Here is a 16,692-nt window from a genome sequence, read left to right on the forward strand (position 1 = left end):
GAATAGTAACGTCTTAGGAGCTCTCGACAGCAGTAACATCCAATGACCTTTGTGGCAGAAACTCTGAAATTGGCACATTTAACTAACAGTGTACTGTGTACTTTTATAGTTAAAAAACAAAATAAATTTAATATTTTACAGCGTTTTGTCCAAAAAGCTTCTAAATGTCACTAAAGTCATGTTTAAAATGCCCATATGTGAAAGCCAAGTGGCAAATATTAGTCTTCCCTGAATGTTAGAAAGGTAATTAGTGTTAATGCTTGTCTACACTTACCTCCTCTTTCCTGCCTTTTGGCCATTGTTTTTCTCAATTGTTATCCCATCCCTGAGAGGGCAGACCTAGTCGGGGGAGAAGTGAAGTCAGGAAGGATGGCAAGCACTGGCTGGCGTCTTTAGAAAAGCTCAGGGGTGTGACTGTGGGTGCAGGAGCACTGGGAAGAAGGCTGAAACGCACATTGAAATTGGTTTGTATTTATTATCTGAAAGCCATCATGCTGTGCCGTGCACTCACCACCACACATGCACAGGAGCAGCCTGCTTGTTACTCTACAGTCATTTTAGAGACAGATTTCCTGGGACTGTCCCCCAGAACTCGGGGGGAAAGCTCTGGCTGATTTGATCATCACCAGGAGAGCAGGGCTCCAGCTTGCTGTTTGGTCCCAAGTAATGCTTGCTCGAGGCTGATGCAGGAGCACGTCGTGTTGTTGCTTCCCGGCTACAGGTTGCCAATTCAGAGGCTGAAACCAGATGTTGCCAACGCCTCATACCATACTTGGCACATGCTTAGTAAATATTTAACTTTTGAATTCCATTGAATCAGACCTGCTGACCAGCAGTTATTCTCTTTGGAGAAAACCAAAGTCCTGTTTCAATTTATGTTTATAGTGAGATAAACATGATATTCTGGGGGTTATTAGGAACATACAGAGTTAAAAGCAAACACCTCTCTAGAATGGCATTCAACTACGACTTAGCTAATATTAACATGAGCCTTGACCAACATGAACAGTACGAGGAGAAAGCTTAGACTAGAGAAGTACCCAGTGGATGGAGCCTCGGTGAGTTGGCTACTGTCCCTGCCTCCAGTGGCCGTGTCAGTTGTGTTTTTTGTCCTTCAGGTAGCTGACAAGCATCTCCAGGCCCCCCTCTACCAGCTCCGGCAGAGGCTTCGATAAAGGGTTATAGGAAATATGGAGCCCTTTGTCCATGGGATTCCAAGCAATCTTTGCCAGTCTACACAGCAGGTAGAGTTCATCTGGGAGGGTCTGGATATCGTTGTTGTTCAGGTTCAGCAGCTCCAGGCTGGTGAGGAGGCAGAGTGACCGTGGGAAGGAGTGGATGTTGTTGTTCTCGGCGATGAAGATCTGCAGGCTGCTCAGACATTGGATGCTCTCGGCGATGTTTTCCAGGCGATTGGAGCCCACGTGCAAGAAATCCAGCTCCTTCAGTGCAAACACGCAGACGGGGATGTGAGCAAAACAGTTGTTGCTGAGGTTCAGCTTCCTCAGTCTGGAGAGGTCTGCGAAGCTGGCGGGCAGCTGGGAGAGGCGGTTGTGCGACAAACTCAGGACTTCCAGGTTCCTGCAGGCGCTCAGCTCGGCCGGCAGCTCGGCCAGGCAGTTCATGTTGATGAACAGCACCTTCAGGCCCTTGAGGAGGCTGATTTCTTGAGGCAGGCTCTTCAGGCAGTTCCCACACAAGTTCAGGACCACCAACCTGGTCAGTCTCCCCACCTCGGGGGGCAGACCCCTGAGCTGGTTGTGAGACAGATTGAGTTTCTGGACCTCAGACAAGCCCCACAGAAAGTCAGGGATGTCTGTCATTCCCTTGGTGACCAGGCTGAAGCTGATGTGGCACATGCCCCGCTTCAGCAGGGACCGGGGGTCCTTTCCTGAGAGCAGGGCATCGTCCCATGGGGAGAACTTCTGCCTTTTCCGCAGAAGCGCCATGCCCCTGGGGCCCTTGTCCTTGGAACAGGCACTACTTGACTGCCTGGCCCCCATTACTATCCTTTCCACCCTCACTCCCCTGTTGCCCAAAGGTTGGGATGTGTCCTACCCCAGCTGCTAAAAGCCTGGCTGTCCCAGGCAGGGAGTGTAGATGGAGGTGAGGACAGGATGATGGCCAGGCAGTCCAGGGCGCGGAGGAAGGTCAAGGAGGGTCTGGGTCAGATGGCCAAGACACGCCGTCGTGGCTGTGGACCGGCAGTGAATTTAGGTGGTTTCTCTCTGAGCAGCCGGGCTGTAATGATATACGTGTCCCTGTGGCTGCGGAACTGAACCACTTGAATCCCTCTGTTTGCTACAAGGCAGCTGTCACTGTCATTCTACCCGGGTTTATCAGGCTGGTGTGTGCAAACAGGTCACCAGGAAGCTCGAGCTGGGCCCTGGCTGGGCAGGAGCAGCAGCAGGAGGTGTAAAGCAGTGCATGGCCTCTTCTCACTTCACTTGGCATTTGAAAGAGACCTGGCCCCTTTTGACTGAGTAAGGCCCTGGGAATCTTGGACAAAGGTGCAGACTTTGGAGTTTGTTGTTTTTAAAAAGAATATTTGAGTGTTCTATTGATCAAAGGGAAAAAAGTAATGTAGCTAAATTTGTACCAGAAATTTTGGGAGCAACCAATGCCTTATATATGCATATGGCAACAGGGTTCTGCTGTTTTATAAAAAGTCAGCAACACTTCTTTCCCTATTTTTTTTTTTTTTTGGTGAGCATGAGAAATTATGCTAGAGTTCCTGAAATGTGGGAAAAAGCAGGAACTAGGATGGTGTGAACAAGAATAAACAGCTTTCTTCTTTGTGGCAATTCTCTTTTCCTCTTAACACATTTTCCCCAGTAACAAATTTTTGAGCATTTACCAATAGCCAACCTTTATTGAATGTTTACTGCGGGAAAGGTATTGCACTAGGCACTTTACATGCAGGATAGAAGTATCAAAATTATCTTTATTTCACAGATGAGGAAGATAGCAAGAGCTCAAGTAACTTACACAAGACCAAGTCACTTACCCAATTTAAGTATCTATCCAGTCAATAGCAGAAACAGAATGCAAACCCAGTTAGCTGGGCTCCACAGCCCGCTGAAACTGTAAGAGGACTCTGGGCTTAGCCCAGAAAATGGAATAACTATGGCTAGATTACATATTTTTCTTTTCAAGTATCTAAGGGCTAGGTCTGGAGAGAACATAGATAAAGAAATGACTACGTAACGGCATGCATAGAAATAACTACATAATTAGGCATTAACCCTGTTTTCTCTTCCCCATCACAACTAGGAAGAGCAAAAGTTAAAATATCATTCCAGAAGACTTTGACGTAATGGATTTAATCCCCTCCAAAAATAGTTCAGTTCTTCTCTAGAGAGATTCTCATATATCAAATGCATGAGCTGTGTGAATAGCTGATTTTATTTCTTTTAATTTTTTGAAATGTAGATCCTGCCCACTTAGGAAACCTTGGAATGATATATGTTCTCCTATGTTCTCCATATGTTCTCCAATGATAACCTTGGAATGATGCAGTCAGAGCACGGGTCGGTGGTGGACTCTCAGTCCCCATCCTCATCTATGACACAGGCCCCCAGGGGCTGATTTCCCAGAGCCCCTGCTCAGCGTGAGAGTTGGGTTCTCACTACACACGAGACCACTGTAGGGACGTCTAAGTCACGTTTAACCTCTTTTCTGGTGAAATCATTTAAAATCCAAGGCAGCTTTTATTTTGCTTACAATGATATTGGTCCCTGGGGAATAAACAATACCAGGGCTCTCTCCCTCCCTCCCTCCTTCCTTCCCACCCTTCCACCCTTCCTTCTTTCTTTCCTCCCTCCCTCCCTCCCTTTTTAAATAAACTTTTTTATTTAAAAGAAAAAAACAGTAACAGGGAATGCTGTTGGCTTTAAGATTCACTACGGAGACCACACATCTGACTTTTGCTGAAAGAGACTTTTCAAGACTCTCTGAATCAATTTCGGTTTGGAGTAAGTCTCAGAATGAGGCATTGTTGGACAAAGTTTTGAAAATCCAAGGCAAATCTAGATCTTTATCCTACGCATATCTTCTTTGATCTGTTTCCTTTTACCCCCCCAAAAAAGAAAAACAAAAAACAAAAGAAACAATTTCTTTCATTTGTCATAGCCCAGGTTTCTTCTAAAGCAGAGCTTGAGAGAAAAGTTATGGGGCAAATATTTTACTGAGGAGAACATCCAGACAAGCAAAGTAAGGGGGCCGGGGAAGTCAGGCAAGCGCGGAGAGCAGACAGGAGCCGTGCGTTCTGAGCTGGCTACATCTTTGCACCAAGCACGGCCTGTTGCTAGGCTTCACAGGCATCTGCAGAGAGACTGTATGAATACACCATGTCTCAGGACAGCCCATGGTTAAGCACCTGTAAAATGTGTGTAATGATGGAATCCACGGTATATAACAAAGTTCCCTAATTCACGATTTCTGATGGTGCATGACCCACAGTGCAGTGATAGTACATGGTAAGACCTCATTAAATGATAGTTTTTACATAAATGGTAGGTATTATACACGAATACCCTGCAGACATACACATGCCTCTGGATTCATTCACTGAACATTCTCCATGCGTGTGACCTTGTTTTGCCCTTGTTCATAAACTTTACACTCTCTTCAAGGCCAGTCAGTGCTGTGTCTGTGAAGCATCTTTTATTTATCTTTCACTCACCTTAAAGTTACGGAGTATTTACTCAGTGTCAACAGCTGTTTTAGACACTACTATATGGTCTATCTGATTTTCATAAGATTTGTGAGGTCGATATTGTTAACTTCGTGTTAAATATGACAAAGTTGACCTTCGGTGGGATTAACTGATGTTCCAATTACAAAACTAGTTAGTATTAGCGTTATGATCAACACCTAGTGTTCTGTTCTAAATTCTGTTTTCCTTCTACCATGTGAATACCCAGCCTTCCTTTGCACAAATTTTTTTCTTAGTAAAGCACCTTCTTGTTACTCTGATTAAAGCACGCCTCAGGGTTCCGGCTCATAGCAACGGCGTTGAACGGTAGCAACACCCTGGCAGTCAATGTGATAAACCTGGGTTGCTGTGGCTGACCATCCGGGCTTTAGTCCTGGGTTTATTACTGAAAGGCTGTGTGACCTTGACCAAGTTACTTAATTTGTCTGTATTTCTGTTTCTTCATATATAAAATGCAGATAATCGTAGTATCTTATAAGGATGCTATGAGGCTTAAATGACTTAATACACATAAAATGTATAGAACACGTCTCCATAATGAATAGAACAGCCTCCATACATAGCCTCTGAGTGGATATCTGATAGCACACTGGGAAGACAGCCAACTCCACTGGGAGGGCTCAAGTGCAAGGATCTTCATCAGCACAGGGTGTGCCTGGCTCTTTTCTCTCCTGAAAACTGCCTCTTAGCCAATCAGTGGGCAACCAGCTCTTTCTAGGGGAAGACTGCTTTCCTAGAGTGAGAAGTTCAAGGGCAAGTTGTCAGGCAGATCTAAATTGAGCTGCTTTTTTCTGTAAGTCAGGCTCGTTTTCCAAAATCTTTTCTCCTCAGGTTTGCTCGCTGCGTCACTCTGTTCGTTCAGCCCACCTTTGTTGTGGGCTCAATTAGATTTCATGCTCTTTGTCTTCCCTAGAGCCCTTGAACAAGGCTCAGGACACGATTCTGAGGTGCTTAATAAATGCTCACTGAAATGAACAAGCATTTGGGCCCCAGGGGAGATTTGATGTGAGGAAAGAACAATGCACAAGGCATTTGGTCCCTGGCCTGGTAGCGCAGTGGGTTGGAGTATCATCCTGATAAGCCAAGGTTGAGGGTTCGATCTCTAGTCAGGGCACATACAAGAAGCAACCAATGAATGCATACATAGGTAGAACAACAAATCAATATTTTTCTCTATCTCTCCCTCTTTCTCTAAAAATCAACAAATAAAACTTTTTTAAAAGAAGGCACTTGGCTGTCTTGTTTGTTTTAAGTTGCTTTTCTATTACTGTATTTTGACATTTGCTTAATGCATCGCTTCAGAGGACTTTACCCATATGTTGCATGGGCTGATCATGGAATCTCGATTCAATCTCCATTGCAGCCACTCCCTGAACAGAGCTTTGTCAGACAAGCCAAGTCCATTTCACCTTTCAGAGACGGCCTCGGGCACCTGCTCTAGGAAGGTTCTGGTCTGGAGGTCCTGTTGGCTGCACGGCAATGGGCAGGTGAGGCTCAGCCCCGCTACTCAGCCTCGTCTGTGAGTGGAGTAAATATGCTTCTTCCTCATAGGCCTGTTGTGAGAATCAAATGGAGTGATCAAAATAAAGCAAGTCATCAAAATAAAGCAAATGGAGTGATCAAAATAAAGCAGGGGGCCTCATGCAGAGGGCCCCCTGGTGACATTCTAGAGCCCACTGTAATCCAGCCTTGGAATTGTAGCCAGAATATTCTCAAAATCTGCTCCTGCCTACTTGCTGCTTAAGCTGTCCTTGCAGGCCAATGGTCACACACTTGCCCACATCTTAGTTTCATGTCCCACCACTTAATCCCTAACATATACACACACACACACACACACGTACTTCACCTTCTATCAACACCGAGGTAGCCACTGATCACCCTGCACACTTCTTATATTTTTAGGATGCTTTCCCTTTGTTTTTGCTGGTCCTTTGTTTCTCATTCTGGAGTCACTCATGCTTCACACAAGCCACAGTGTCACCTCCTTATGGAGGCGATACCCTGCCTTACCCCAGGGCTGCCTGGGCATCCTTCCTCACTTCCCAGAGCATCTGGACTTTGCTCTGTCTCACACAGTGCTCACCCCACCCACCAAACCCAAATAACTGCTGTTCTCAACTGAGGCGGTTTTGCCCCTCAGGGGACACTCGGCAATGTCTGGGGGTGTTCTGTCTTCGGCAGTGAGGATGGTAGTGGTGCTGCTGACATCTAGTGGGCAGAGAAGCCAGGGATGCTGCTAACATCCTACACTTCATCCTACAGCCTCACAACAGAGTGATGTGACCAAAATATCAATAGGGCCAAGGTTAAGACCCCTTCCATAGAGGATGGACAGATTTTGGGCTCATCTCCTCTGGTGGACTTACACATTTGTTAGGGCTCTGATTGAGCTAAATCATATTCCTCCTTTTTGTTCCCATAGAGCAGGGGTGTCAAACTCATTTTCACCGGGGCCACATCAGCCTGGCAGTTGCCTTCAAAGGACTGAATGTAATTTCAACTCCTTAACAGTTAAGGAGTAGCTACTTTTATACAGTCCTAAAATTATTTCAGCCCTTTGAAGGCTACTGCGAGGCTGATGTGGCCCCCAGTGAAAATGAGTTTGACACCCCTGCCCTAGAGCCTAAACACTAGCCAATGCAGAGTGCCTAGTCACTGAGCCCTGGCTCTTCCCTCACTGCAGCCTGTATTTATGAATCTATCCATGCTATTTTGCCTCTCTACTCCTATGTAACCCATGACATCAGAAACATAAATAAAACTTGCCTCGTTCATCTACTGGTATCAAACTTGTGTTTACGCAGAATACACTGCACATTATTCACTCAGGAAAAGAGAACCCACCAAAGGCCATTTCACTCTGGATCTGAACATGCACAGCTCCGTCTTCAGACGGAGCAGCTTCAGATTACTGTTGCACAGACATCAAACACGGGGCAGCTCCAAGAAAACTCTGAATCTACCTTTGCTGGCCATTGAATTTCATTAAGTCAGCACAGATTAAAGCTGAGCTTTTCCAAAGGCTGGCTCCAGGAAGGAAGAGAGCCGCTGTGCGCTCCCACACCTTTTCCTCCCGGGAAACCCCTCCGCTGGGCTAACCTACTTCTCAGCGTCAGCCTTTCCTGCCTCTTCCCGTTAGTGCTCACGTTGCTGAGTAACCAGCGAGGGCTCTCACAGTCCTGCTGCTCTGGGCCTGGTCATCAAAGCGCGCTGCGCCCCCAACGCAGGGAGGCAAAGAGGAAATTAAAAGATGCTTTGATTAAAAGTCGAGAGAGTAATCAAAAACCAAATCAGCCTTCTGCACGTTAGGTTTATATCAGAAAGCAAGGCGGTGAATTTAAGAGCAGTGAGATTCTGTGTAATATTCTCAGACTAAAGTACAAGAGCCTCAATGAAAAGCAAATTTCCTTTTAAGAAGTTTCAAACTATTGTGACATTTTAGAATAATAAATTTTAAAATGCCTTAATAAATAATAGAAATGAAGGGTCTAGGTTCAGTCAAGTGAACCATACAGTATCCATCTGAGATACATGCCCCTTCAATAGAAAGTATAAAATATGTATGGTGTGTACTTACCTTAGGTGTTTGATAAATAACTTGGAATCTCATTTGGAAACTTCTCCAAGGACCTATCACCGTTCTGATTTCAGATTTGGCATAAACTGTTAGCAAAAGAAACCGCCTCACTGTCAAAGCGACGAGGTGGAGTAGAAAGGGTCCCAAGCTCTGGAGTCTGTGGGATTGATTCCACTTCCAGTCTTAAATCCTTGGTTATGAGTCAGGCTCTGCAGTCAGAGAGCTTCAGAGGAATTCCTAGTTCTGTCACTTCCTTGCTGTGTGATCTGGGGCCAATGACTTTGCCTCTCTAAACCTCAGTTTCCTTCTCTGAGATATGGAGAAAATAAAAATTTGTGATTGCTATGAGGATTAGAGGAGATGAAGCAGGTAAACTGCTTGACCTGAGTACCGGCGTACAGTAAATTGGTAAGTAGTAGCAATGACAAATACTCTTACTGTTACTATTCTACTAATTTTGTGACTTTAGGCAAGTTTTCAGCCTCGCTGAGTTTGTTCTTGGTGTTAGAAACAGAACTGGAGTCGGGGTGGGTGGGGCAGAGCAGAAAGAAAGGTGCTACTGAAGAACCTTAGGGGCTACTGTCGATGAGGATGGGGCAGCGGAGTGTGGGGTCGAACCCCGGAAAGCATGTGCCTCCCCTCCAGACATCAACATTTCAGTGCTGAAGAACAAACACTGGGGAGCATTGTGCTCAGTGAAACAAGCCAGGCGGTGAGGGACAAACACCAGATGATCTCACCTTTAACTGGAACATAATCAACAGTAGAAAAAAGCAAATAAAATATAACCAGAGACATTGAAGTTAAGAACAATCTAACAATAGCCAGAGGGGAGGGGGAAGGAGACAGTGTGGAGAAGGGTTTTCGGGAACTACTATAAAGGACACATGGACAAAACCAAGGGGGAGGGTGGAAGCAAGGGAGGGAGGTGGGTTTGGCTGGGGTGGTGGGGAGGGGTAGGGGGAAAATGCAGACAACTGTAATTGAACAACAATAAAGTAATTAAAAAAAAACAAATAGCGGCTGCATGTAGTGTTCACTTGGTGGAAACAGCAGCAGCAGAAGAAGTAGGCAGCTAAGAAAGAACTGAAAAGGCAAGCAAGGTTCTTGGTGACAAGGCTCTGCCGAAGCCTACACCCAAGACCACTGACAGCCAGCGAGTGTATGATGAAACTACAGGGGGCAGTAATGATGATGAAGAGGTTGCTTATGATGAAGGTACAGATGCATTTGCTTCTTACTTCAGCAGACAAACTTTGAGGTTCTCTTTACATCAGAGAGCCCTCGTGGGAGGCCAGCATGACTCTGTGAACGGCTCTCCACTGTTACACCAAACTCACGTGTTTACTACAGAAGCTAAAAAATCATTCCACAGTGCATCTCAAGGGATTTCACAGATCTGATCATTATTAAAGAAGACTGTAAAACACCAAATGGATTAATTCGGAATCACTTGTCAAATGGACCAACTGCTCATTTAAAAATAAGCAGTATTTGTCTGCATAAATAAAAATCGAGAGGCAAGGACCCCACAGAACACATACTTGAAATAATTCTGAATGATTTTACAGTACAGCTGGGTTATTCTGTTGGACAGATGTTTGCATCTCTCTTTTCCCATAATCTTCAGTTTATTGGAAGACAGGTTGGCACATTCCACAATCTTTGGGATTATATCTTCTTCAGAATTCACAGATACATATTCAAGAGTGAAAAAAATGAGAATTCAGGAACTTGGACCATGTTTTATCTTAAAATTAAGATCTTTTCAGAAAGAACCTTTGATTCTAAATATGGAGAATATGAATGGGTCCATAAGCCCCAGGAAATGGATACAAGTAGAGGAAAATTTCATTTATAAAGTACTAAAGGAATAGTATTGGATTTTGCTGAACAGGACTATCTTGAATTTGTGAGAGAAGACTCTTCAAAATGGCATTTACTGATTTCATATCCCTTCTTTTGTGTCTGGACAAATTACTAAATGCCTTGAATTACCACTCACTGTTTCTGTAGGAAATACAAATAAAAGTCATTTTTGGGAGATTTAACAAAAAGAAAAGAATAAAGAAATAGAATGTGTATGACAATGGCCCAGAGCGGCAGCTCCATTAAGTGATGGTCACCATCATCATCGTAGACGTCATTGTCTCAGTGGTTGCTCAACTTTTAAGTGATTATACTTTAGTTGAAAGACAGCAAGTTAAGATTCCTCTATACTTAAACACATATGCAAATTATCTCAACCATATAAAAATTACATATGCACATGGGTAAGAGCTGCAAAAAAGCAGAGAATGATAGAAACTGATTATGGGGCATGCCAGTGTGTGGATGAGGCTTTTTTTCTTTTTCTTTGATTTCTACTAATGTTATAACTGTGTGTCATAATTTTTTAAATTTTGTTATGTAAAAGTATAATGGATCCCACCTTCACAATTAATAATGATTTTTTAATCATGAAGAAAAATTCAAGTCAGCACTGTGGCCAATTGTAAAAATTTTCACAAAGTGAAGAGGCAATAAAATTGAGCTGGAACATGAGGAGTATGAGGCATATGGAATAGGAAATAAAAAGGTCTAGCTCAGCTGCAAACTTCACTTTGGCTGGCACAACCCAATTGGGAGCAAGCCCAGGTGCGTTCACACCACATTGCTTGTTCCTTGCATTCATTCAGCGAGCATTTGTGAAGCATTTGCTCTGTACCAGGCCAGGTGCAAGCTCCTAGGAATTCAAAGAAGGGAAAGTCACGGGGGAAACAGCAAAGTGATTACCAACTCCATGTCCTTACTGAATCCCTACTTGAAATCCATCAAAGGATTTCAGTACATGGTTACAGGTGCTGTGATAGAAATATGTCTGAGTTGCAATAGGAAAAGACCCAAGGAGGGAGAAGCTCTGCAGGGCGTGGGGACAGTGCAGATTCAGGGGAAGCAGGAGCTTGGTTTGGTCATGTGGGAGCTGGGGCATGGAAAGAGAGGAACTGGCAGGAGCAGGATGTCCCCTGTCCCCCGCAGACCTGCAGGAGTTTTTAAAAGACTGGAGGAAGGGATGCGAATGGGTGAGAGAAGCTCCTGCAAATGGAGCAGAGAAAGGAGAGAAATTGAATATCACAGAAAATAAATGAAAAGTACACTCCTTGAATGTCACTTTTCTCAGGATAGATCATCTTTAGAGAGTTATTTGACTTGAGTTAATGACTTCTCTGCCTTTAATAGTGATTCAGCTCAACGTAAGTTTGAAGAGGATGTCACTGTTCTGGTGCCATACATTTAGAAAAACCCATGGCTTTGGCTACAGGTCTCCAAGGGTTGAATGACCCTGCCTTTAGGCCTTGTCAAGATTAAATTATTTAATACTGTAATAGATTTTATAATATCTCTTGATTTAAAAGAATTGAAAGAAGTCTTAAGTACTGAAAAGGCTTAAATTTGTGCAGTTGTATGTTGTGTTCAGCTAAGTAAGCTTTATTTCCACATTAACACCTGTCTTGGGGTCACATATTGTCATCTCTTGTGCCTGTCCCCTTGCCAGCTTCACTAAGGCATGCAGAGCTCTTTCTCAAGGGCACCAGACTGGGTCCTACATCAGGACTGCATTCCCCAGCTTGGTGCTCACAATTTTGCAAATCCCTGTGCACTGCCTGCAGCCCCAGCTAAGTGCCTAATGATGGGGCTTACCTGGAGGACTGGGATGTCAACCACCCACTTTGGAGGCTGCAAAGCGTAGAATGGGTTGCCCACCCTCCTGTCTGGTTGCCCTATGAGATGGCAAGTCCAACAGGTAGCTCAGGACCAACCAAGGGGTAGGGAAGGAGAAATTTTAAAATTTGATTGAGTTTAAACCAAAAATTACTGCAACATCTCTGACTTTAATTGCATTTACATGGATGGTTTTGTGTAAGTTTTCAGTTTCCAGGAAGCTATAAGAGCTTGAGAGAGACTTCAGTTTGGTTCTGAGAAAACAAGAAATTTATTTTTTGCACAGCTCAGTTTGGCTGAAAATCATGCATACTCTATCTACAGAGCTTTTAAAAATTCAAAAACCAAATTAATGAAAACATTATGGGAGAGAAAGCAAAACATGTTTTTTTGAAAGGAAAAGAAAAACAACCTTTTCCATGGCCCATGGCTCTGTAAAGATTTGTATATTTGGATTTAATTTGGTCTGCAGTTCAGTAAATCGGAGCAGTTTGTGTTGGCTTTTGGTTCAGTTCACAGCCCTGTAAATATATTTGCCCTTTGAGAAGCAAATATGCTCCAAAAGAATACGTCTAGAATGGTACCTTATGCCACTGGAAATCTTCTCTATCCGTTTGCGAGCACGTGAAATATCCAGGTGCAGAGCCACATTTTCTTTCAGACGCTTCTGGCTCCGTGTGGTCTCAGAAGATCCCGGTCTCTGTGCGCATTCTGAGGTGTTCGGAGGGACTCCCAGGCAGAGATGGGTTTACTGTGAAGATGGAACAGCTTCAATTCGGGCCCCTCACATGTCACAGATGTTCCCAAGGCACCAGATGAGACCGGAGTGATGTGTTCATGTTGTGGCATTTAAAAAAAATAAATTGTATAAAAGTGAGGCATTTTTGCTATAGTCCACTGTCTTCCCCTTCATCACACTGCCTCTTGGTTCAGATGGCATCAAAGTATCTAAACATTTTGGGGATTCAGATGAAGGAAATTTGTATAAGCAACACATCGTGTTTGGGTTTAGTGGAATAGATTTATATGCTTCTTGTTACTTCTACAGGTAATTAAATTATTATTAGCCATCTTGGGGTAAAAATAGCTTCTAGGACAATTCTTATCACTCACTATACATCTCAAATAATGTTGTGACATGAAGTTGCAAAACCAGAGGTCACGCTGAGGTGCCAAAGTGTCCTGTGTCTCTTGGCACCAGAAGCTAATTCGTGGAAAGTTCTTTCAGCTGTCAGACATTGTGGTACATTGTTTGCAAAGTTGGCTGTAATAGGTCTTCCCACTCTGCATGTTCACTTACACGATGTGTCTTTCCTGCATGTTGCATTAGGAGGTGGAGACTATGTCCCAACACCTTGAATCTGGGCCACGCTGGGACTTAGTTTGACCAAAAGAATGTAATGAAGTGCTGAATTCAGTTTTCTGGAGTTTAGTAAGTTGTCAAGGTCTGCATTCAGCTTCCACTCTCTCACTGTTTCTACCTTGTGAAGAAGCCCAGGCTAGCTCCCTTGAGGATGAGAATCCCTAAGCAAGGAGGTCTCCCACTGATAGCCAGCACCGCCCACCAGGTGTGTGAGCGAGGCCATCTCAGCCCATCCAGCCCCAGCTGAGCCATCAGGTGCCACTTTATGAGCATTGCAGGTTGGACCAGCAGAACCATCCAGCTGAACTCAGCCCAATTTGCTGATCCAAAGAATCATGAGGAAATAAAATAGTCATTGCTTAAAGTTTGGGAGGGGTTTGTTATGCAGCAATGAAAAACTGATACACACAGAAAGTTATGCAGAGTGGATCTGGTTCTCAGCCATGACTAGTGAAAATAGTTCTCTTATGTCAGAAATGTACTCATAATACATTTTATAAAATTATGCATTTTATACATTTTCCTTTACATTTAGGAAAAGTTATACATTTTCCTTTATGCTCTTCCTTCCTTCTTTTTTTTTTTCTCATGGGAATAATGATAAAACATGAATAAGCCCTTAGAAATACAATTTGAAAACATGTTTTGGAAAGTTTCAGTTTAAAAAGTAAGAAATCAGAGACTCATGATGTGAATGTATAGGAAGATTATCTTCTTATGTCACCTTTAATTTTATTAACTAAAAAAAAAGGAGGAAATTCAGGCAAAAAAAATAAATAAAAGAGCAAACCCCAATTGAGCACTGTTCTACAATGAAGATGGCCTGAAGATGGGAGGAGGGAGACAAGGACTGATTGGAAGAAGGTGAGGGGATCAGTCAAAGAACAGGTATGAAGGACCCATGGACAAGGACAACAGTGAGGGGACTGATTACAGAAGTGAGGGTGGGCTGGGTGGAGGGGGCAAAGGGGGAAAAGTGGGACAACTATAATAGCATGAACAATGAAATATTATAGAAAAAATAAATTAAAAAAAGACATTAGTGGAACAGTTCTGAAATTTGAATTAGGTTTGTGAATTAGATAATAGTACTGCTTCAGTGCTAATCTTATGCTTTGAAAAATCATACTAGTTATATAACAGAATGTCATTTTTTAATAGAAATGCACACTGAAGTATTTATGAGCAAAGGGGCATTATGTCTACAACTTATTCTCAAATTGTTAAAAATATATGGATATAAATATATTTACTGAATACTATACATACAAAACAGAATAATAAAGTAAATGAGGTGAATATTCTCAATTAAAAAAGAGAACACTTGTAACAAGGATGTTTCTAAGAACTTTTCTTGCAGGCTGCATTGAATACACCAGTGTTGTGCTGGCGTATGGGTTTGGCACCCATTTGGTAATGTATGTAGAGAAGTGTTTAAGAACATGTATAATAAAGATTTAAAAAAAACTAAAAAAGGGAAAGGAAAGATATAAAAGCCTAGAGAAAAGATTTGAAAAGTAACTCAATAAAACCCAGAAAAAAAGAAGAAGGAGAACAAAAGAAAGGGAGAAGGTAGAGGGAGGGGGAGGAGAAGAGACCAGGGAAAAGAGAAGGGGAAAGGAGAGGAGAGAAGGGAAGGAAGGGACAGAGAGGAGGAAGGAAAAATAGCTATTTCGGGAAATTCAAAATGTCGGCCACACTTTTCCTTTGTAAATATGAAGGATTAATTTGCTAAGTAGGGAAACTGTATTGGTAAGTAGAAAAGCTTACAGGTGAAATCTCAGGAGGGCTGAGAAGGTGCGGTAGCAGACCCACCCACACCGCACACCCCACCCAGCGCTCATGCTGCCCCGCCCATCTCTTTGGGACAACGCTACTGACAGCAGGGAAGGGATGCACGTTAGATTGTTTGAGGGATTTTGTTTCCCAGGACAACAATTGCATCATTTCATCACTCATGGCCAGGACACATTGCCACATGACATTGTATGAAGAAACCTGGAAGCAGATGTCTCTTATTAAAAGCGAGTGGCCATCACTATGTGAGCTTATTTCGTATGTGCCACCTCCCTCTGGCCATGTTCATCTCATAGGAGTAGTGCTGACGCTCAGTAGAAGTGGTGTGGGAGAGGTGGAAATGGGACGGCTAAGGATGATAAGTGGGAGAATATATTTCACATATAACTCTACAGCCTGGGGATTCTTTTTTTTTTTTTTCCTGTGCAGTAGTGTGGGAATCACATTTCTGTTTCTTTGAATGTTTTTTCAAGACCCTGATTCTTTTGAAATGTGTACAAATGTTCATGTTTTCTACTCTCACCTTCGAGAATTACTTCCCCATAAATTGCTTTCTAGTTCAAAAAAATTACTTCTTTTCAAGAAGAGTGGGAGAGAAGCAGCTTTGCTTTTATGGGACCAGAGCCTCAGTCTCTCTCTGCAAATGGAAAAAATGTCAGGACTGGCTGTGCCTCAACAGAGTCTGGTTCACAGGACGAGCTCAATAAATGAAGGCAGCTATCATTTTTATTGTCTTACTTCTTCCTTCCCATATAAAAATGCAGAGGTGGCTCATCTAGAAGAAATCAGGGCAGACAAAATGGCAATCAAGAAGTACATTGGGAACACTAGGCAGTCATCATCAAAGGAATTGAGCCTGTTTGGCCTTCTCCTATTCCTTGCTTTCCAATCCGTTTGTGTGTATTTACTACACCAAATACCTAGTGCTCTTACTGCTCTGTCTCTTCTTTAATCCAGCATCGCTGCTCCTCATAACACACTCTGGCATCTGCTATGGAGAGACACCAAGATACAGACACTGCCCTTGAGCAGCAGCCAGGAAGAATCGTAGATGATGGGGGAGGGCCTCCATTGGAGAGCCGAGCAGACTTTTTGCAGTGTAATGATTGTTATTAACTAATTGCAAGGCTTAGCATAATCCCAAGAATGGCATTTTGCAGGTTTAACAGATGCAGCAGTTCTACCCACTGGCTAGATTAGCCCCAGTGACACCATAAAACTCTTATGTTTCTTGAAAGTCTATGAGACAATGAGCCCTAGGCATTTTTCCAAAAAGTAGAATAGACAGTGAAAGTGGATAGAATAGAAAATACATGGAGAGCAAGAGAGAGAGATAAGTGGAAAGAAAATGAAGAAAGTGCATGTAGTAAATGGAAGGAAATAGGGTTTGAAGACCACTGAGGGTAAGCCCTGGGAGGGGTTTGGGAGAAGATCGTCTTTGAAAGTCGTTATGGGAACGTGACAGCACTCCTAGTTAAGTGGACATAGCATCATCTTTTCCTAGAACGGTAGTCACGAAAGATTTTGTTTTCA

The 16,692-nt window shown here is 43.2% G+C and overlaps 1 protein-coding gene and 1 pseudogene across 1 annotated transcript; one reads left to right on the top strand and one right to left on the bottom strand.

Annotated features, from left to right (window-relative positions):
* Nucleotides 1–1,094: 1,094 nt before the first annotated feature.
* On the bottom strand, nt 1,095–2,030 carry LRRC30 (leucine rich repeat containing 30). Its single transcript, XM_024580225.3, has one exon. The coding sequence runs from the start codon at nt 2,001–2,003 to the stop codon at nt 1,095–1,097; it is 909 nt and encodes a 302-aa protein (XP_024435993.1). The 5' UTR covers nt 2,004–2,030.
* Nucleotides 2,031–8,641: 6,611 nt separating this feature from the next.
* On the top strand, nt 8,642–10,158 carry LOC112322611 (ribosome production factor 1 pseudogene; annotated as a pseudogene).
* The last annotated feature ends 6,534 nt before the right edge of the window (nt 10,159–16,692 follow it).

Source organism: Desmodus rotundus, chromosome 10 (assembly GCF_022682495.2).
Source record: "Desmodus rotundus isolate HL8 chromosome 10, HLdesRot8A.1, whole genome shotgun sequence".
Taxonomy (NCBI): Eukaryota; Metazoa; Chordata; class Mammalia; order Chiroptera; family Phyllostomidae; genus Desmodus; species Desmodus rotundus.